Genomic DNA, 24228 nt, shown 5'->3' on the forward strand with positions numbered 1-24228 from the left:
GAAATGAAAAAATACTTGGTTTTGTACCCAAATTTATTTGAAACTAGTTGTTGTGTATTTACATCTAGGGGCTCTGTATAAAAAAATAGCCTAAAACCATCCTAGAATCTGTTTAAAACGTCTTGAATATGAAAAGTTTAGTAGATAGCGAGCTCTGAACGTACAAAAAAACGACTATCCTATCATCCTCTAGGTATCCTTTAGGTAAGCTTCACATAGGTTCCGGGATGGTTTCGGGCTATTTGATTTTCATATTTTAGTCTTGGGATGGTTTTAAGCTATTTTCTAGACCATTTCTGACTCATTTATGTTAGGTGCGCAGCCACTATAAAATAAGGATGATATTTTTTAGGAATTCTGGAGGGTGTGATTTCAATGCTATTTGACCATCCGAGATTAAAATATGTCAAGAAACCAATTCTGGTCGGTGTCGTCGTTATTAGCAGGTAAACTATCTACAGCAAGAGAGGGATGTAGAATAGCTGCGCTTCTAATTAGGGATCTGAAGAGATAAGACAATGGCCGATAAAATGATGTACATACCAAATGGTTCGGAACCAACCAATTAAAATTAAAGAAAAGTATTCAAAGTTTAAAGCCAATGAGTAAATGATAAGATTTGTGGCAATATGACTTTGGGTACCAGTGTAATTTACAGTTCATTGTCCCCTCCCTCCCTGCTTCTAAAAGTACTTGCAGACGTCATACTTTTTTCCTTCAAATATTTGAATTAGTGCTAATTAATTTTTTATCTTCTTATTTTACTTAAGTTTTTATACTGGCCCAAAAAATGTTCAAAATGAACAAAAAGTTGACAAAATACTTATATATTATTTGATTAAAGTCAGGGATCTGAAGGGATAAGACAATGGATAAAACGAGGCTTTAAAATTTTGGGGACTAGTTTTTGTTTGTGCAATGTCCCGGGTTTTCATCCTTTAAAGTTTGTTTATTAATAATGAAATTGATATAATTAAGTTTTATCGAAAAATATTATGACTTTAAATGATTGAAATATAGATTTTCAAATAAGGAAAATATTGATAAAAATTTATTACGTAAAATTAAATCCCATAAATATAAACGTATATTTCTTGTATGATTTTCATAGACAATTGACCGCGTATACGTAGATGAAAATGGGGGATTAATTTTATATAAATTAAGATAGTTACAATTATTTTTTTGACAAATTGTCGCAAAATTTTTTATTACTTTAAAAAACCTATTTGCTGCGCCCCTAGCATCTAGGGGCTCTATGTACAAATAGGTTATGACTTATGAGGTCGGGGACAGAAAAATAACCGAAACCTATCCAAAGGCTTAAATTCTAAAATAAAATAGCCTAAAACCATTCCCGTGACACCCATGAAGCTTCCCTGTAAGGAAAAACTCGATCAGTTCTGTAGTTATAAACTCTTAAGCTTCAGACAAAAAAACCTTACTACTTTATATAATTGGATATGTTTTATCTTTCAGTTACCTGGTTGGTCTGCTGTTTGTGACCGGCTCCGGCGAGTACTGGCTGACCTTGTTCGACACATTCGGCGCCACTGGTCTAACCATCATTGCCCTGGTAGAGATACTCTGTGTCATGTACGTGTACGGGCATAAGAGGTTTAGTGATGATATTGAAACAATGACAGGTACGGACATCAAAGAATATAATTATTACCCTAGGTAGTAAATCATACAAGATAATCCCATTCTACTTAAAGGAAGCCTGTAAGAAATACGCCGCACTAACAGCTGAAATTTTGGGTCTACTTGTGGCAGTCTTTCAGCAGTTAAAGCAGTGAATTTCTTGAAGGTTTTCGTCAGAAAACTAAATGTAGAAGACGATTATTTTCCTAATCTAAATATGTACAACACTTCCTAACAAATAATGTGTTCGGCTTGTTCCTTCTTCTTGTTCCTAATGGTTTAATTAATAGATTAATCATCAACACTTTCTATATTTTTTATTGGTCAAAGATTGATATATAAATATTTATAATATAGTTTAAACATTAGTCAAATAGTCTGCTCTTTAGGGATCTAAGGGGATAAGACAATGAACGTTAAATTGATTTTCAGGTTCAATGATATTGATTGTTAAACAATTATTTGCCTATTTAAATAAAATAGAATTTTCGTTATTATTAAGAAGTTTTTAATTATACAGCTTAAAAAATTATTTAATTAACAGATTTATGACATATTTATAAAACTCTTTAGCTTTTCTAAAATTAAGAAATGATATAATAGTTATTTCTTTCATCGTATTATAAACCGCTTTTCGCAGATATAGAATGTACAATTATAGGATTAAAACTAGTTTTTTTTAGCCCCGAGTTGCCGATGGCACGGGATAAAAAACTGGTTTTAATCTTATGATTGTAATTTCTATATTCGTAGAAAGCTGGATATAATACGATGATAGACATAGTTTTTTTTCGTATGGATGAGAACCGGTTCCTATCCACCGGATTCAAATGAATATGAGAAAACCAGTTATGTTATATGTCTTTTGTAAAAGAGAGAAAAGTTAATAATTTTACAATACATAATTAAAATATTTGCATCCGTTTCTAAAGTTGACGTAAATACAAAAAAAGCTTGAATAGGCATTGAATAAAAATATTAATTATTACATATTATGATAATTTTAATTAAAAATATTTTACTTTAAAGAAGGTGTATCAACTTTTTTTTTTATAGCTAGCCGGTTCTTTTAGTAAGTAGTAGATGTAAAATTTTTCATAGAATTCAGATATGCAATCGGTTTTTTTGTAGACCTCTTATTTTTAAGTAATTTAAGTTAAAAAAAAAAAAAATTAAGTCGATTTTAAGGTACTAAAATGCAACAAAAAAAGAAAGAAAATGGCCATTATGAACAAAAATAGTAAGATCTTTAATTTGACACCTTACTTTTTCAATTCTGTCTGGTAATTATTGAAAAAATCGATTTTTTTAAACACACGAGAATAAAAACTTTGACATTAATTTTATTATTTCACAGGTAAAAAAATATGGGTTCATATATACCTTTAGAATCAGAAAAATATTACGAATTCATTGTAAGCAAAATTGAAAAAAAAAGTTTACAATATAGTATATAAACTACAATAAAAGGAATTATATGAAAATATCATATTATATTGTACAGGCAACGTCTTAATTCTTGAATTGAGTATAAAAATGGGAAGGGGGTAAAGAGGGGGTAAAGAGGGGGTAAAAAAGGGAAGACGATAGTGTTGCCTGAACAAAAAATACAATTGGCCATTTGTTTAATTTTTATTTTTTTTACTTTTTTTCAATTTTGCTTACAATGGATTCGTAATATTTTTCTGATTCTAAAGGTATATATGAACCCATGTTTTTTATGTCTGTTTGAGAAAATATTTAGGTCTAAAGTTTTTATTAAACCGAGGTTAAAAAAATAGATTTTTTCAATAATTACTCAACAGAATTTTAAAAGTAAGGTGTCAAATTAAAGATCTTACTATTTTTGTTCTTACTGGCCATTTTCTTCTTTTATTTTGTTGCGTTTTAGTACCTTAAAACCGACTTAATTATTTTTTTAAAAAACTTAAATTACTTAAAAAATAAGAGGTCTCCAAAAAAAACGATTGCATATCTGAATTCTATGAAAAAATTTACATCTACTACTTACTAAAAGAACCAGCTAGCTATAAAAAAAAGTTGATACACCTTCTTTAGAGCTTTGTGTAAATTGTATATTCATATCACCTATTAAGCAAAAAAATTAACCCAAAAATATTTTATGGCTTTCGTTTTATATCCGTTGGATTAAACCCGGTTCTCAGCCATACTTAAAAATCATATATAGCATCAAATTACAGACAATTTTCCACGAATATTCAAATAAAAATCAGATTGTTTTAGCAGTTAGCCAAAAACACAGAAAGAGATTTAAAAAACACCCAAACAGACAGACAAACAACTTGCTACTTTTCTATAAAAATGACTTTTTCAGGTCATCGGCCAGGACTGTACTGGCAGTTAATGTGGAGGTTCTTCTCACCTGGAATCATGACAGTCATTGTTGCCTCCAGTGTTTACTCCATGTTTACATCATATCCAACATATACAGCTTGGAATAAAACAAAGGTAGTGTATTTAAAAAAGAGAAGCTTTTCTATAATTAGGGTCGGTCCGTACGTCCGTTTTTCTCACCTGGAATTATGACAGTCATTGTAGCCAGAAGTGTCTACTCCATGTTTACATAATATCCAACATATACAGCATTGAATAAAACAAAGGTATCTATCTGATTACTATCCGCAAGATTAAAACCGGTTCTTAGCCATACTGAAAAATCATGCATCGTGTCGTATTATATCCAGTTTTCTATGAATGTAAATTGTACAATCATAGATATTAAAACCAGTTTTGTTAGCCTGGACCTGGACAAAACTGGTTTTAATCTTATTATTGTACACTTTAATATCCACGGAAAGATGTCTATAATACGATGGAATAAATTTATATCCTTTCTTTCATTCATTTTAAAATAAGGTTGGTGTTTGTGTGTGTGGGAGGGGGGGGATTGGGGGTCCATGCTCTACTTAAGACTTTTAGGGAAACCACCTCTGGTGTTTAAAAAATATACAAGAAAAAGAAATAGGTTTCGTGAATTTTATTTTTATAATATTATATTTTCCACTTACTTTAAAATTAAATAGCGTTTATGCCCCTAGAATCTAGGGGCTCTGTATTCGAATGGGCTTATAGGCTTGAGAAAAAGCATTAAACCATCTGAAAATAGAATAGCCAAAAACAATCACAGGAACTATATGAAGCTTAAGGTTGAGAACCTAATGAGTAGTTGATGAGATCTTACGCTTCAGCCAAGAAACTTTTACTACTTTATAAGATAGAATAGGTGTATTTCTTGTTTGTTTAGGCAGTTACAGAGGAGCTTCATTACCCTGGCTGGACACTTATTATTGCTGCGCTACTCTCGGTTGCTTCACTTATTCCAATTCTTATTGGTAAGTTAATTTCATTTATTATTGTTTGTTAAAAACAATGACAATTTTTTAAAAATGTGGGTATAGTCCCTTTCGTGACAACGCCTCTTTATCTTATTTCTATACCCTGCGTGGTCATTTGCCTAACCCTTGCGGGGCAATCACCTAACTTAACCTAACCTAAAACAATCAAAAGCTACTGTGAAAAAACGACGAAACGTCCCTTAAGAGGCGTTGTCACGAGAGGGACAAAAAGGTCTTGAACTAAATGTTTCTTTTCTTACGTTTTAGAAAAATAATGTAACAAAATAAATATATTTATAATGAAACGTCATTTTATTATAAAATGCATAGAGGAAACAAGGATGAAAACATTTGCTTGAAAACGAAGCACATAAACGTTATAGATAAAAAAATAATGTTTTTTGTTGCATTGTTGCTTTTCCTCAAAGGACCTGTAGTGCACTGAAAAACCTTCCTCTTTTTTTGGAAATAATTAAAAATTTGAGGGGTAGTTTTTTTTCCTTATGACTAACCCTTTATAGGACCTAACCCTGCGGGCTAGCCAATAATAAAGGAAACCTACCCAAAATCAATAAACAAATTCTTATTTCATTTTTTACCAAATAAAAGTGGGCGTAGGGTTTTGTGATTGACTAAGTGATTTGAGGAAAATCACCTTAAAGCTAAAAACAATCAGACTATTCTTTCATCCATAAAATATTTCACATTTAATTATACGCTCCATTTTTGACGTTCAGACCCAAATTGTATAAACGCTTCGCTCCTATAAACGTTTCCCATTTACCTAAGATTTTGTTGGAGACATTTCTAATTTAAGATTTTCTTTCAAGTTGAATTTTCCAAATTAAAATGTTGAAACTGCCATCATCATAATACTATTCAATAGATATAATATATCTAGATGAGCCGTTTGACCTTATTTTTCGTCAATCTCAAAAAAGGGATATTTTGCAGACATAAACTATCGTTTACTATTCAAGAAATAGCGCAATGAATTTTTATTGACGATATAATTTTAAGAAAGCTATTTTTATCCTAAAAAATTCAACGATTCATAACTAACTAATTTTGTGGTATGTCATATGCTTCACATTATACGAGGGATAAAATTTTACACAAAAAAATAAATTTACCCAAAAAAGCTCTATCCTAAAAAAAATGCGACAATTCTTAGCTGACTAATAATGCATATGAAATGAAAAAATTATATCCTTACTTAAAAGAGTTAAAGACTCTAGGGGGCTAGGTGTCGCTTCGGGTACTAGACCTCTCCCCACGCATCTTGGAACATACATACAATACTTATGATTGCAGTGCAAAGCGTCCAATCACCCATCAGACAACCAACTCTCTGAGATGCACGACCTTTGTTTGAGAAGTCCCAACTGTGCATGGTAGCGAGTTGCGCCTGTTTTGGGCCAAGGCATTCCCCCACTCTAACTATTTACGTCGCACATCTGACATAGTAGCAGTGGAGACCATTTTTAACGTCTTTAGTTATGACGCGGTGTCGGACCGAGATTCGAACCTATCACCTTCCCGACGACGAGCAGATGCGCTTCGTGTTGAGCCACGGTCGCGGGTTATATATACCCTTACTTACTCAAATCTGTAAAATGTTTGAACCAATGACAGGTCTGGGATGTACCTTTACTGTTCTCCTATTGGCTGATTTAGACATTATTTCTCTAGATTATCTCTATTTGATATTAAAAGTTTTTATGCTTGCTAATCAATCCTAAAACTTTGCGGTAACATTAATTTTCAATGAATGAAGATTTATCATTTAATAGAAATATTGTTGGAATAAAGTTTTTTTTCTAGGGAACTTTTATTATGATATATTATGCTAGTGACTTCGCCCCTACCAACTCGGGGCTCTGTATTCGAATAGGCGGAAAGTGGCTAGAAGTATAGCTCAAAACCATTCCAAGACTGAAAATAATAGGGCCTAAAATATTACAGGAGTTATGTGAAGCTTTCCTAAAAATTAAAATCAATCGGTTCCGAAGTTATTGAGATCTTAATCTTAAGACAAAAAACCTATACTTTATATAAGAGTACTTCTGAACATATTAACCTTTCTCACAATTTGATCAGCAAAGCTGTTAAAATTGCCATTGTCTGTTGGTCTTTACTAGCAGTATATGCATTCAGAAACACATCCTATTGGACATATTTGTTCTTTTTTAAAAGCGAAGCTTTTCTATATTTAGGGTCGGTCCGTCCGTCCGTACGTCCGTCCGTCCGAGATAGATAGCTTTTATTCGTTAATTTAGGCATGTTAGAATTGTCCTATTGATTTCAAACTTTTCATGGTGATTCCTTTAGTAGTTAGGTACGATTTAGAAAGCGTAGCAACTCTATAATCATTCCTAGAATGTCCGTACGTCCATTTTTAACATGTTGATTTTTCTACTTTTTTAACAACAAATTTTATTTGATCTGATTTTTGGTATATTGATTCCTAGGACAACAAAGAACAATATTATAAGCGAAGCAATTCTATAATCAAGTCCTAAAAATGTAAGTATGTCCATAAACATTATCCTGTATGAAGCAGTTTTTACACAAATTTACATACAATTTTGCTTTGACTCTTATACTTTTATTTTCTGATTATTCAGTTCAGACACTAAACAAATGTTAATGTCCGTTTGTCCTACCGTTTCAGTGCTTCGCTTTTATGGATGTTGTCATCCTTGTTTAAGTTCACAGTGACAAACCCCAACAATATTTTTTAACAGAGTAACTATACCATGCTAGCGGGCACTTATACTCGTCTAAGGAAACCCTAGTCCAGCTTGAAGGCACTTAGAGACCCGTAGTCTACCCTACTGGCGCCCTTTACCAAGTCTAAGTATCCTTAGTCAACCGTAAGCAAGCCTAGAGTAACCCTTGTCAAGCGGGAGAAGGTTGCCTTACTCTATCCTTAACCTCCGTCTACCTATCCCTACTTAAGCGCCCTTAGACTGCCCTCTACTAGCCTAAAGACAGTCTCCCTTAAGCCAGGACACCAATACCCAGCTAAACAACTTAAGTTCACGGTAAAATGTTCCTTTGTGACGAATAACTCAAAAAAATCGATGAACTTTAAAGGCTTCTAACGGCCAAACGGTTAAACGTAAAGATTTTGCACAAAATTTTAACATAATCTGGAATAATCATTAATCAATAACTCGATCACAGTATCTAGCAGTGCACATGCGCAAAAAGTCAAATTTTTTCTTCAGTGAAGCTTTCCCTGTGCATCATTGGATCTTGGCTATTCTTGATTATTTGTAGGCCTTCTTATGCCGCTTAAAACGGTGTGTGGGCATGATATGTACGTTCAGCCGTTTGGCAGCTAACAGCCTTTAAAATCAATAGATTTGGGGAGATTCGTTAGTAGGAACATTTTGCCGTGAAATGCATTTGACCCTTATTTTTTTTAACAATTTGCTATGACGTAAAAAAAGCTTTTTCTTTTGATGCATAAATTATGTATATTTTGAAAACAAAACATATTTTTAGAAGCGAAGCTTATTTAATAATTTACTTTTTCTGTCTGTTCGTAATGCTATGAGGGGAAATTGATATTTTCGGCTGCTATTTGAGGGAGCTGCATTTTTTGTTAAAGATTCTCTGTATTAACGAGTATCCAGTATATAACTTTCTTGGTTCAAAATTTTAATCCCATCTGTTATAGCACAATTTTAACCTAATGCCTAAATTGACGCTGCAAGCCAAGCAACTTTAAAATTCTACGATTTTAACCAAATCTGTTGGTGGAAACATAGACAGCTTTAAGTTCCAAGAAGTTTTTTAAAAAATTGAAACAATTTATTAATCTATTTGAATATGAAATTAATATACAAAGTTTGTACCTTATGCATCATAGATATTTAGAAAATATTTCGATTTTTAAAAGCGGAGCTTTTCTATAATTAGGGTCAGTCCGTCCGTCCGGAACGGATAGCTTTTTTCTTTAATTTAGGCGTGTTAGAACTGTCCATTTGATTTTAAACTTTGCATGGTGATTCCTGTAGCAGTCAGGTATAATTTAGAAAGCATAGCAACTCTATAATCGTTACCAGAATGTCCACACGTTTTTATGTGATTAAATTATCCGATTGTACTGATTTTTGGAATACTGACACTCTGCTTCGCTTTTATGGATGTTGTCATTCTCGTTTCTTTTTGGTTAGTTAAAACTTTCCAAGAATTAATGAAAATAAAGAATTATAAAAACTTAGACTTTAAAGTTTCTCAATAAAAGTTATTTTAGATACTAGTAATAATTTAATGACGTCTTTTTTATTAAAATAATTTGCCTAATTTTGCATATTTTAAAAAACTGAAATTTAAAAATAGATTTAATTTTAAACTTCAAAAATCACAAAACCTCGTAGGCTAAAGCACGTCTACATTAAGACGGACGCAGGGACGTACGGGTGTATCCTAGTGATAAGGTTTTTTTGCTACTTATGAAATTATAATACAAGGTTATTTAATGTTGTGTAGGAATCTTAAGGGTTAAGACAATAAACGATACATTGATGTATGTGTACAACACCCACAATATAGATATACATAAACCTCTGTAGATTATGATTTATTAATTGAAAAGTTTAATTAGACATTGCAAGTTTGTGCCACCCAATCAGGACGTAATAAAAGTCCCAAGGTTTTTAAGCCATCAAATGAGAGATCGAGCTTAAATTCCATTGTCCTGCCTCTGCATTTAGTATTAATATATATATATACTAGGAACTTCGCCCCTAGCCTCTAGGGGCTTTGCCCCAAGAGGTGATTTATAAAAAGATAAAAAAATGAGGCGAAATTCGTAAAAAGACCAAGGAAATCTTAAGCAAGTTCTTTAAAAAAAATGGGGGGGGGGGGATTTTTTTGTTTTTTTGGGGGTTGAGCTTAAAACCATCACAGGACCAATAGGTATATACGCTGAAGAATAGAATCCGATCGGTTCAGTGGTTACCGAGAACTTAAGGGACAGACGGACAGACAGACAGACAGACAGACGGACAGAAATCAAGCTACTTTGTATTATAGATTTGCACACAGTGGTCAACATAGTTTGATTAAACATGTTATCTTTTTTTTTGATAAGTCCAATACTCAGTGTTTCATTGTTTGATTTTTAACAAATTATCAGCTGTTTTGTAAGTAATAGTTACTTATCACATCGTATTATAGAAAGCTTTCAGCAGATAATAAAATAGAAAATCGTAATTATGCTTTTCATTTTAATATTCGTGGAAACTTTTGAGAGCACAATGCTACACATGATTTTTCAGTATGGCTGAGAATCGGTTCTTATCCAGAGTATATTAATCTGTTTCGAAACCATACTGGAAATAAAAAGACATAAAAATATATATTTTTATGATAATTTGTTTAGGTTTGTGTATGTGGGGTGCCCGCGGGTTCAACAGGACAGAGATGCCAGGTGACTATCAGCCTGGATTCTTCCACAGGGTGGACACCTCTGCATCTACAAGACCAATGCTTGACTCGTTTGATGTAAGCATTTTAGTTTTTAGTAGTTTTAAAATCAGAGCTCAGCAGCCACGCCTCAGCTGGGCATAAGTCTCAAATTTGAATCAGCTTGCGGGCATAAATTTTTTTAAAAAAAGATGGTTTGTCTTTTTAGTAACAGGTTTAGATATCCAGCTGAATTTGTAAGTTATAATATGATGATTTAACTGAGGCTTTCACGCGGCTGACGCGGGGCTGCTAAGGCCTGTTTTTTTTGTAACTCAACTTTGCATTTCTTTCCCGTTTTATAAACTAGGCAATTAAAGTTGTGTCATCTTGGTTTTCAAAAACTAACAATAGAAAGAAAGAAAAAAATTATGTTCTTTAGGACATTCAATCATACATAAAGATTTTGTCTGTCCGTTAAGACCTCGCAGATCATTGAATGTATCCATTTCTCCATTTAGTGAAGCTTTAGTGGATAGTTGCTTTGGGCGTGGTTAGCCTGTTTTTCTGCCCCCTCACTCCTTGGATAAAGAGCACCTAGATGAGAGGCGTTTAGTCGCTATGTTTTTTTACGAGGGAAAAGGGAATGTGATTTTGACAAACAATTCTGAGTGAAAATTTCCCTTATTTCTCCCCTTCATACCCGCTTCCCTTCATTTACACCAAAAAAACTCTACGCCAACAAAATATTTAATTTTCGGCAATTTCAAATGGATTAATTGGCTGATTTTTACAAAAGTGCTAACAACTGTTAATGACATAAATCATAATTTAATTATTAAATAGGAGACGTGCGAAAATAAAACACTCTTTCATTAAATTTCAGTTAAAATTCTTTTTGCCAATTCAAAGAATGACTTTAACAAAATTTTCCTATTACTCTCATGTATGTAAAAATCATTAGTTAGCCCTCCTAACTCCTGAGAAAATCGTGTGCACGCGCTCGAGGGTCTCAGTAGTATATTCTTACTCAAGGATAATTAAAGCTCCACCATCTGACTAGATCCAAGTTTTATAACAGAGAAATAAGTCGCAATTAATTCCAAATCAAGACATTAACAGTTGAGGATCTGAAATGCATGTCGTCCAAATTTATCTGAAACTTTGATACTCAACTTTCAGTTTAAAATTAGACGCTGATCATGGAAAGAAAATGAAGTAGCTGATTTTGTCATATTTTCACAGTAACTTTTTTATTTTTAGCCCCTACAGGGGGCTTCAACCCTGCATGGCCAATTATTTAACCCTGTGGGTCAATCGTTAACATTTACCTAACCTAAAATAGTATAAAAAAATATACTATGAAAATACAATGAAACCTGCTACTCCGTTTTCTTTTCATGATCCTTTGGCCCTCAAAATGAACCAATAATTTGTCTCCTTGTCAAATAACATCAAATAATAAAGGCAGGTATTTTAAATTTGAAATGCTTTATTAGTTCATTTTCAGCAGAAAAAACCTAAATTTATAATTTCAATGTTGTGTAATCAAAATCCTATATTAACAACCCCTAATACAAGAAACATGGAATATGACACACAGACCAGCAATAAGTTATTAACTTTAAAAATAATGCAAATTATTAACAGAACATTTTCTTTCGGTGCGAAATCCCATTTTTCTGCATGATACAAAATTAACAATTTTTCTTTAGTGATTTTGTTTTTCTTTGATATCACTTACAAGGGTAATGATAATCTAGGAACTTTGTACTGGAATTGGTAGGGAGGGGGCAGAAAAAGATTTGAATAAAATTCTAATATAAAATAAATTAGTCTAAAACACTCATGGGACTTATGTGAAGGTTCCCTAAAATGGAGAATTAAATCAGTTCAGTGGTCCGCAAGATATAAATTCACTAATGACCATGAAAAGTTACTACTTTATGAATGATGGTTCTTTTTAATCAAACAAAAATATTGCTTTTACAATTTAATTTATTACAAGATAGTGTAATTAATAGTAAAAAAAATCACAATTTTTTTTGTTTGCTGTGCCTATTTTGTGTATTTTTGGTAGTTGAACATTTAAAATTTATTTTAGACATTTAATTTTGGTTCAAATGGTAGACAAAACAAATAATTTTGTTGAAAAAATATTCTTGTAATTTTATTTGGTCTTAATCTATCAATATTATAAAAATTCATAATTTGTAGAGATTGTGTTAAAATATTTTTTTTTCTGTTATAACAGTTCTCAAGTCAATGAAGGGAATAAGATATTATTTTTTTATTTATATCAAAGGTAACTGGGATAATTAAGCAATACTTTTGTTCCATTACAAATAAAATCTGTGTTATAGAATTGTTCAAAGTTTGTTATAGTGCCTATAAAAAAGGGAATACATTTAAAAACTTTTGGCCAAAGTATCTCAAATGACGTCAAATTAGAATAGTCCATTTGGGATTTATCGGCCAAAAGATTTTAAATCTATCCCCTTTATTATAGGCATTATACAGAGCTTTGAATTGTTCATCACACCAATTCTATCAATTTATACAATTGATTCACGCAAAAAGTCTTTTCCCCTTCCCCAACTGATACCAGGAAAAGATTTTGTTTAATATTTTGTATTGGTAATGACATTTATCATCAGGCGTACACATTAATTTATTATCGATACAGGATAAAGGTTTATTTATATATTTAGAAAGACAAAATTAATGTTTAATGTTAGACAACTTGCAGAGAATTTGCTAAAAATAAACTTTCTTTGAATAAAGGCAAATTTTGGATATATCCTTATATAAAACTAAAAATATGTCTGTACCAAAAGATCTTGGTTTCCTCTGGACCATTACGGCTCTCCTTCTTCATTGAATCTTTTTATGTGACCTGGAAATTTTATTTTGAAATCTCTTAGGGGCGAGTGTTTCTCAACCCTCCCAAGAGAATACTACCCCCATAAAATTTTGTCAACATTTCTTTTCAAATGAAGTTTTATTGAAGTAAGTTATGTAATAAAGGAGAATATTTTTTCCTTTTTCCCTAATTTTAAAAGCGAAGCTTTTCTATAATTATTATCGGTCTGTCCGTCCGTTCGTCCGTAACGGATAGCTCTTGTCATTGATTTAGGCATGTTAGAATTGCTTATCAATTTCAAACTTGACACGGAGATTTCTGTAATAGCGATTTAGAAAGCGTAATAACTCTGTAATCGTTACCAGAATGTCCGTACGTCCATTTGAAACTTGTTCATTTTTAACTTTTAACTTTACAAATGTTAATGTTCGTTTGTCCTACCGTTTCAGAGCTTCGCTTTTATGGAAGTTGATATTCTTGTTACTAAAACTAACAAACTTGTCTATTTCTGTTTAGATATTTCAAAAGGATGAGGATAAATACAGCAGAAATTCAGATTCTAGCTCAGATGCTGGCATTACCACTCAGGAAAAGTTTTGCACATTTTATCAATACAAATGATGCTTTCCCTCAAATGCTTAGCTAGCAAATAAAATGACCCTCCCCTCAGGGGCCAATACCTGCGTTACCAATACCGTAACCTAATAACTTTATCTGACATAGCCTAAATTAAAATTTAGTTCAAACATTCTTTTAAAATGAAATCTAAAACCGAATACCTGGGATATTAGGAATACCTTGCCTACTTATTCCAGTTTGGGTAGGTTGCCTGTAGGACGTTTTGCCGCGTAATCATGCACGTCATTAGCAAGATTTGGTTCTTATGGTGTATCCCGTTTTCTAGATATGCCAGCTTGTAATAGTTATTCATTACATCATATTGTAGACACACTTCTGCGGAAAGTAAAATAAGAAGTTTTAAGATTATGGATACTTTAGTTTGGGCAGAGCTGGTTCTAATCCACTGAATTGATACTGGGATAGTTATTTATCGCATCGTAATATAAACAGCTTTTCGCGGATATAAAAATGTACAATTATAAAAATAAAACCTTCGACATCTCGGGGTAAACAAAACTGGTTTTAATATTATGATTGTACTTTTTTATATTTGTAGAAAACTGGATATAATACGATACAATACATGATTTTTTAGTATGGCTAAGAACCAGTTCTATTCCAGCGGATATTTATAGGATTCTAAGTGATACTGGATAAGGTATTCAAAACTTGCTGCACCAGGACTCCAATTCTGACAACAAAAGTTTCAAGCTAGAAGTTGTGGACTCATAAAAGACACAAGGCAGACAAGACAAAACATCTCTTTTTAATCCAGTTTTAACTCAAGGTAATATTTCTTATTTAGCAAAACCATTAGTTTCTACCTTATACTATATTATATGATAACTAATCCCTTTAAAAATCAATAATTTATCAGAATAAATCTTTAAAAGAGAAGATAAGTGAAAACAATCATTTTTCCGTTGATTTATTTTGGATTTGCATATCTTTTTGGTTCACCAGTTTTCCCCCAAATGCTGTTTTTGAGATCTTGTCCATCATTGGTACTGATTAATAAAAAATTAAAGGTGGAAACATGTAACCAAAAGCTGCATCTACATTTCATATTTACAGTAAAATCATCATCCTAAATGAATAATAAAGCTGCTATTCTGAAAATTTAGATTTGCCTATTTTTTTGGTTCACAGTTTATATACTGAAATAACAGGATGTCTGTTTGTCCAACTGTACATCAGTTTGTTTGTTTGGAAAGATCTTGTAATAGCTATACGATCGACTGTGTAATTAGCGGCTGCAGCTGTAGATGTATACAAATGTTCGGATACTGCAGATAAACTTAAGGCTATTCTATAGACGACTTGACGATAATGAAAATATTCATTTTCTCTTTTTAGATTCAATTAAAAACAACTAAGATCTAACCTTTTTTCTTCATTGAATATGAATGCATTTTTTTGCATGATATGCAAAAATTCTTGATATTAAAATCCAAAAATATCTTGATTTTCATGAAATTTCAATGAAATTTTTAACCATCTCATTAACATATTTACAAATATTTTGGAAAATTGATACCTAACCAAATATTTTGGCGTTTTCCTGAAGTGCATAGTGAAAAACAAAAATACTTCCCCTTGATTAAAAAAATGAAAGGGGGGGGGGGATAAATAATAATGTTTTTAGATCAGGTTTGGTTACTGTTTAGTACTGTGCCCCCTTGCCTGGTTTTAGGCATAGGAAAAAACTTCAATATATTTTAGAGATAATGGGGTAGGGGTTTTCTGCGCTTGCCAGGCTTTTCTAGGGAAATCCCTAAATAATTCTACAGAAATGTTAAATAATTTTTGTTGCAGGTTTAACAATGAATTCAAGGAATCTTCGTCAATGGAGTTATATTAGACAAAATAGTTTTACTTTACATACATATTAAGATATATAAGTTTTCCGGAATTTTAATGTTAGGGGGAGATTTGAAATCTGCATCAAATTTTAAGGATTTTTTTTATAAAACTCGTTTTTTGTATAATTCTTTATCTAAAAGCGGAAAAGCATTTTAAGTTAATTAATTTTGACCAATAGGATAGGTGGATTTTATTCTACCTGCGCTCTAATTGGTTGAATGATGTACGCCATCCAATCAGAGCGCAGATTTTTTAAATCCACCAATCACAGATGCCAAAATTAATTAACTTGCATTTCCGCTTTTAGATAAAGAATTATAGAAAAAACGAATTTTATAAAAAATCCTCAAAATTTGATGCAGATTTCAAATCTCCCCCAACTTTAAAATTCCGGAAAACTTATATATCTTAATACATATACTGTAGTTATGAAATATTCTTGTTGTTCAATGTAATATTAATGATAATCAAATTTTATAACTTTCTATGCTTTCATTGCATGTTATAAAGAACGTGTCCCAACTTTTGTGATTTTGTTTTAGCCCATTCGTGACGAGCAAACAAAGTTCAAAGTTTTGATTCCCCGGGCTTCAAAAAAAAGAAGATTTTTTCAATAATTACTCAACAGAATTAAAAAAAAGTAGGTGACAAATTAAAGATCCTACTATTTTTGTTCATAATGGCAATTTTCTTTTTTTTTGTTGCGTTTGAGTACCTTGAAACCAACTTAGTTTAAAAAAAAACTTAAATTACTTCAAAAATAAACGGTCTACAAAAAAAAACCGATTGTATATCTAAATTCTATGGATCATTTTACATCTACTACTTATTAAAAACTAAAACTAGCTATTTTTTAAAAAAATCACAAAAGTTAGGACGTTCTTTAATAGAAAATTTTGCCATTAAAAATCTTAAATATTAATGCAATCAATGAAAACATTTTTTTCAGCCATAAATGCAGCTTTAATAAGTCTTCCAAAAGATTTAGCTCAAAATTGTACCAGCTTATTTTTTTATACAAGAAACTTTGATATGAAAAACTTTATTAGGGCAAGTGAATCTCTTATCCAGCATGGCTTTGAATCCGATTCTTTTTCTCTGGATTAGAACTTGTTTTAAGCCATACTAAAAAATCATGTATCGTATTATAGACAAATATCCACAAATAGTAAAATAAAAGTCTTGTTTTAATAGCATTAATAATTAGTTAATCCTATAATTTTTCATTGTATTATCAACGGAAAACTGTCTGTAATACGAAGTGATAAATGACTTTTATTTTGATTTTAAATGTGGTTGTGAATTTACTTTTAAAACCAAAGAAAATTCTATTTTAAATTTTACTTTTCAATTAAAAAAAACTATGAATTTTGTTAATTGATAAAAATCAACTCCAATTGAATTATACATGCTTTAAAAATTGCATTTTCAAAGAAAATTGTCTAAAAATAACTACCTATTACATTACTTTTTTATTGAACCAAAAAAAGTCTTTAAACAATGAAAATATTAAATTATTACTTCAATTATAATTACCTAAGTAGTACCTTAAAGTTTTTAATTGTATATTTAATTTAGTTTCAATATTTTATTACTTTATTAGTCCCAAATGTGAAGCTTTTTACAGTACCAATAAGAAATGACGTCATACAATACAATTGACCAATGATAGGCCAATACACAAACTAAATTAACCATGGCAGGCCAGTATTCATTTTAATTGACCAATGTTAGGCTAGTATGACGTCATTTTTTTGGCACTATAAAAAGCATTAAAATGTGTATGATGAGAACTTGTGTCTAATCGCTTATATTCATTCTGCTTTATATCCTTTAAAACAAAATTAAGTCAGAAAATTGCTGTGAATTTAAATTGATTTTAAGTTTTATTGATTTACAAATATTGAGTTTATTTTACTTAAAATCCTTAAGAATATGTCAACTTTACATCTTTTATGGCATCTTTACAACCAGCAGAAATACAACAAGATGTTTTTTTTTCTGGATGATTTTAGGATATAATTTATACCAACTATTTATGACATTTTTAAGATGTAGATTTGGCACCTTTGACAATCCTGGGTTAACTTTTGACACTGCAGAATATACACATAAAAAAATAATATTGACGAAAATACATCCACCGTATCTCTGCTGGTTGTAAACATGGCATGTACCTATAAATAATGGTGCCATGTTGTATGTGTAAATATTATATTGTATAAATGGAAAGTAGTTAGCATCATCTTGTTCAGTTAGGAGGTTGAAAACATTATTATAAAAGCATAAATATAATATATGATTTCGGTTTTCCCTCTTAAAAAGGTAATGTAGGATTCCATTTTCCCCTCTCTTCATAATGATAGCATCTTTGACGATATAATTTATTTATTAGTAAGTTTGTTCATCCAGTAGAAGGGGAAGGGATAGGATTAAGAGTGAGGATGGGGGGGGGGGGGGGTTCGTTATTTTAACCAGCTACAAGTTTCACTTTTTTTGAGTACATGATAATCTGGTGCAAGATCTAAGTGATAATAAATTCAATACATAGCGATAAATTTTAAAAAATTGTAAAATGAATTAATAAACAAAAATAGTTTAGTCATTTTAGCTATTTGCCTTTGCTGGACAGACAGACAGACTTGCAAACGTACCCTGACACTTATCATTGTAAAGGTTGTGTAAAATGGAATCCTACATTACTTTTTTAGAGGGAAAATCCTAAATCATAGATTATATTCATGCTTTTTATAATGGGGTTTTATCCTCCTAACTGTTTTAGTTTTCTTCTTGTACTAATTAATAATTATTTTGAATAAATATTAAAATCATTTTAGCTTGTAGTGGCATAGCTACCTTATAATTATAATTATCCTTATGTATGTCTGTCTGATTTGAATTCCTTTGCTGCAAAGATTTTACCTTGTCGTTGAGCAGGTTTGAAAACAATAGGTCGATTCCATTATGCTTATATATTTTCCAAAATGCATTAAATATTTCTTCTCAAATATTAACTACACATTGAAAGAAAAAATTTCACGTCATTTTTATTGAAAGTAAAAATATCTTTTGCTATTTATGAAAAAACTAGTGTGACAACATCCATAAGTAGCGAAGCTCTTAAATATTTAAACAGGGACATAAAAACAAGAGCATTACCGACAGACTGCTTAGAGTCAGAGAAAGAGGGGGCAATGGGCTGTTTATTACTCTAGTACCCAAAGTTTATTTTCGTTTTCTTTTTAATTGGTGGAACAATTTTGGGACTTTTTACGATATTTGATGGGCTGGTCAATTAAGTTGAGTGTCTAATAGTTTCAATTACTAATTGTAATCTACAGAAGGGGTAATTTTGTGTATATCATTGGGGATGAACATCAATTTAGCGTCCATTTCTTATCACTTAGATCACTAGTTTAGAGTAGACGTGTCATTGTCGAGAAATTACCCATTAATGAACACAGTAATAATTAGCCAATGAGAGGCCACTATAAATTTTACCATTGGTCAATAACGGCCTCTCATTGGCTAATTTTTTTTGTTACGTCATAATCAGTCAGACACTATTACTGTGTTCCCCATTAATGGTCGAAATTTAGAATTGTAGAGTAGCTTCGTTGTTTAAAAGGTTTATTTATTCGGGATATATATTTTCTATATTATATGTTGCAGATAAATGCTTAGCAATAACTGATATGTTAAAACTTATTTCTACACATTTTTCTTCTTTTCACTATACACCTTTTCATATACGCGAGAGAATGGTTATTTCTCGCATCGTATTATAAACGGCTTTCCGCGGATATAGAATGTACAATTATTAGATTAAAACCAGTTTTTTAGCCCCTAGGTGCCGTAGGCACGGGCTAAAAAAACTGGTTTTAATCTTATGATTGTACATTTTTATATTCGTAGAAAGCTGGATATAATACGATGCTAGACATAGTTTTTTCGTATGGATGAGAACCGGTTTCTATCCACCGGATTCAAATGAATACGAGAATAATTATTATAATCTATTGCTGTAAACATTACAGAAATAGATCTATAGCATAGATGTAAGTTTTTAATACTCTCCTTTGCAATTTTTGATATCCTCTATCATAATTTTTGATACGCTGTACAGTATGAAACTGTTTTACTTTGAATGAAAGATCTGTTTATAATATATGGTTATTATATGTACATATACATTTTGTTATATCAACAAACATACCAAGCAGAACAATAAAACATTAATTTAAATGTAAATTTAGTAAAAAAATGACTTTAAAGATGTTTAGGACTAAACATGATCCTTAAAAATAAAAACTATGGTCAGTCATAATTACAAAAATTAAAACTATAAATGTGAGCATAAACAGTAACTTTTCATCTTTGTCTAAAACGAACAAGCATTGAAACACTTCCATGAGAGGTGTGCACAAATGGTGTCTGTTTCAATTATTCTTTACAGTACAGATTCGTACCCTAGAACATATGAATAGTTACTATCTTAATAAACCATTCTCTTGCGTATTGTCTGATACACTACAGCGTATGAAATAGTACTAAATCAAGAAACATTTCTACAGCGTATTTTCCGATACCCTACAACGTATAAAATATTACTATTTTTATAAACTTTTCTACAGCGTATTCTATAGTACCCTAGAGCGTATCAATCGATACTAAAAAAATGTATGGGTTCTGTATAGTAATAATTATTGTGTTATATAGTATTACATAGTGTTATATATTAATTATATAGTTGTAGCGTACTTACGGTTCCAATACTCTCCAGAGTATCAATTGATACTAAATAAAAAAATTATTTTTAACAGTGTATCACAGAAATTTAGGGTTCTTAAGGATACGAAAATGGACGAAAAAACAACTACTACAAAAACAACCATAAAAGCGAAACTTGACAAAAATTGAGTAACATCTCATATAATAAATATTCAATATTTTTTAAAAGATTGAATAAAATTCCTTATTTTCACAGTTGAATAAAGGAATAAAGGATGCCTAACATTTTAAGAACTGATTATAAAATTATACCTAATAGTCCTAGGAATCCATATTTAAAAATAAAAGTAATTATGTTTAAAATGATATGCTAACTTTCTCGTATTGATTACAATTGCTACACTTTTTAAAGCGAAGCTTTTCTATGATTAGGGTCAGTCCGTCCGTCAGTCCAAAACTGTCAGCTCTTTTCGTTAATTTAAACAGGTCAGAATTGTCCTATCGATTTAAAAATTTGCATGATGATTCCTATAACAATTATGTTTGACTTAGAAAGTGTAGCAACTTTATAATCGTTACCAGAAAGTAAGTTCGTCCATTTAAAACATTCTGATTTTGTACTTTTTTGACAACAAGTTTTTGTAGGTTCAAATCATCCGATTCATCTATTTTTTTATATAATACTGATATTAAGTATTAATATTCGTATTATTCAGTTCTGACACTCTACTCAAGTGTTAATGTTCATTTGTCCTACCGTTTCAGAGCTTCGCTTTTATGGATGTTGTCATCCTTGTTTAAATTATACATTTCTGAAATAAGATTCAATATACCATGTTTGTAATTGTTAGGACAATTCTAACATGCCTAAATTGATAAAAAAGGTCTATCCTATACGGACGCAGAGACAGACCGAAAATAATTTTTAAAAAGATTTGCTGCTAAAAAGGTAAAATCTAGTCCTGTAAAATTAGAGTTCCAAACGAACGTTTTGTGTACTTGCTTTTTAAACGCGAAGCTTTTCTATAATTAGGGTCGGTCCATCCGTCCGTCCGTAACGGATAGCTTTTTTCGTTAATTGTTAGAATTGTCCTATCTATTTAAAGTTTTGCATGGTGATTCCTTTAGTAATTAGGTACGATTTAGAAAGCGTAGCAACTCTATACTCATTACCAAAATGTCCGTACGTCCATTTTAAACATGTTGATTTTTTTACTTTTTAACAACAAATTTTTATGTGATCTAATCATCCGATTGATCTGATTTTCGGTATATTGATTCCTGGGACAACAAAGTATAATGTTATTAGCAAAGCATCTCTATAAAGTCCTAAAAATGTAATGTCCATAAACATAATTCTGTATAAAGCAGTTTTTCAACAAATTTACTTACAACTTTGCTTCGACTCTTATACATTTATATTCTGATTATTCAGTTCTGACACTATATAAGTGTTAATGTCCGTTTGTCCTACTTTTTCAGTGCTTCGCTTTTATGGATGTTGTCATCCTTGTTCCCCCAAAATAGAAAAACATGTATGTTTTACCCTAAATCATAAAAAAAATTTCCGGAATCATATTTAAAATTTCCAGTAAATATGGTTAAAAATTTTACGTATTCTGTTTTGTTGTGAAAAAAAATTTAAAATCCGAAAACACTTAAAATTACTCAGAATTTTTATTCATGTTTAGTATCAGCGAAGCTTTTCTACTACATTTAATATGTGTCGGTTCATCCCAGAGATATGGAGTGTTTAATCTGAATAAATTTATTAGTTAGTTAAGTGACTGCTTCACGCTAATGTACGTTCTTTTTGTAAACTCAAAAGCGAAGCTTTTCTATTTCATCCAACCATTTCTATAATTATGCTGGGTCCGTTCGTCCGTTAGCTTTTTTTCATGTAACGGTTAGCTCTTTTCGATTATTTAAAAATGTTAGAATTATCCTATCAATTTCAAACTTTGCATAATGATTCTTGTAACAAGTAGGTACGATTTAGGAAGCGTAGCCTATAATCGTTACTAGAAAGTCCGTACGTCCATTTATAACATTTTGATTTCTTACCTTTTTCCAACGACAATTTTTTATGTGTTATCATTATCCTATTCATCTGATTTTTGGAATATAGATTTCTGCTTCCGAAAAAGTCATATACGCTAAACTTATGTATATTGTATATCTCCAATGATGTTAAACAAAATTACCCCTTCTGTAGATTTAAAGTTTAAAATGTTGGAAACGTCTAGTTAGAAACCAACAAAATTAAATAAAAGTTTTCAGGTCAACGAATGCGAGAAATGAATTTTTTTAAATTTTTATGTAGCAGTATAATTTACTGTCCAATGTCCCCTCCCTCCCTGGAAAAAGAACAATGAAAGTAGGTCAGCTGAATTTGAGTTTCCGATAGTGTACATAGTTTCTTCATCCTATCTCAATATTTACGACTAGCTAAAAAAGCTTAAAACTTCAAAAAAAATTTAATTTTGAATGTAAAAATTGAAAATGGGTTTTGCAATATTTGGGTTATCTGCTGTACAACTTTGGAAATTAGGGAAGAGATAGGCAATCTATTTTCAGTTGACCTGAATGCAAGTTAGTTAGTCATACATGTTTAGTAGTATTGATAATGTTAATTATCTGGACCCTTTGTTTAACTATATCTGTAGTTTCTTGTAGTTTTCAGGTACATCAGGAGAGGTAAATCAAGATGGTGCTTTCCCCCCAAGGTGCGTAGCGAGCACCAAAGCCCCTACCTATATTAATTGAAAATAAGAAGGTGGGGTAGTTGTTTAAAGCGAAGATTTTCTATATTTAGGGTCTGTCCATCTGTCAGTCTGGAACAGATAGCTTTTTACGTTAATTTAGGCATGTTAGAATTATCCTATCGATTTCAAACTTTGCAAGGTGATTTCTGTAATAGTTGGGTACGATTTGGAAAGCATAGCAACTCTATAATTGGAACCAGAATGTCCGTACGTCCATTTTAAACATGTTGATTTTCAACTTTTTTAACAACAAATTTTTATGTGATAAAGTAATCCGACTGATCTGATTTTCTAGATACTGATTCCTAGGATAACAAAGTATAATGCTATAATCGAAGCATCTCTATAATCATGTACTAAACATGTAAGTATGTCCTTAAACAATATCCTGTATTCAGTTATGACACTCTACAAGTGTTAATATTTGTTTGTCCTACCGTTTCAGTTGTTGACACCATTGTTTTATTCTGAATGCTCATGACTCAACCGTTGACAGATATCTGCAGTGCAATTAGAACCTATACCCAATGAAGCTTAACCTAATTTGCATACAATAAACTTTTCTCGTATTTATTCGAATCCGGTGGATAGGAACCGGTTCTCATCCATACGAAAAAACTATGTCTAGCATCGTATTATATCCAGCTTTCTACGAATATAAAAATGTAAAATCATAAGATTAAAACCAGGCGTTTTCTGAGATGGGCGTTTTTTGAGATAGGCGTTTTCTGAGATAGGCGTTTTTTGAGATGACCCGCAAGAAATAACTATTCTCGATTAGGCGAAATTATTTTCGTCTTATGTCATATAGCTAGATGTATGTATATACAGAAGTATTATTCTTATAAAGCATACATAAATTAAATTAACACTGATTTACCCTTATTTTTTTCTCCACAATAGTATATGCAATAAGTAGGTATGAATATAACAAGTCTAGATGATTAATTCTCTCACTGGACCT

The 24228-nt window shown here is 31.2% G+C and overlaps 1 protein-coding gene across 1 annotated transcript in view; it reads left to right on the forward strand.

Moving 5' to 3' along the window:
* The window catches only part of LOC145312198 (sodium-dependent neutral amino acid transporter B(0)AT3-like), a 48299-nt gene extending 32441 nt beyond the window's left edge, over window positions 1-15858 (forward strand). Inside the window, exons 15-22 of the mRNA XM_080151402.1 lie at window positions 353-446; window positions 1480-1646; window positions 3980-4113; window positions 4910-4997; window positions 10399-10520; window positions 13801-13869; window positions 14584-14692; window positions 15721-15858. Coding sequence (XP_080007528.1) covers window positions 353-446; window positions 1480-1646; window positions 3980-4113; window positions 4910-4997; window positions 10399-10520; window positions 13801-13869; window positions 14584-14637 — 728 coding nt within the window. The 3' untranslated portion in view covers window positions 14638-14692; window positions 15721-15858. The remainder of the gene's footprint in view (window positions 1-352; window positions 447-1479; window positions 1647-3979; window positions 4114-4909; window positions 4998-10398; window positions 10521-13800; window positions 13870-14583; window positions 14693-15720) is intronic.
* Window positions 15859-24228: the final 8370 nt, after the last annotated feature.

This window comes from Acartia tonsa, chromosome 2 (genome assembly GCF_053477335.1).
Source record: "Acartia tonsa isolate MP-2025a chromosome 2, ASM5347733v1, whole genome shotgun sequence".
Classification (NCBI taxonomy): domain Eukaryota; kingdom Metazoa; phylum Arthropoda; class Copepoda; order Calanoida; family Acartiidae; genus Acartia; species Acartia tonsa.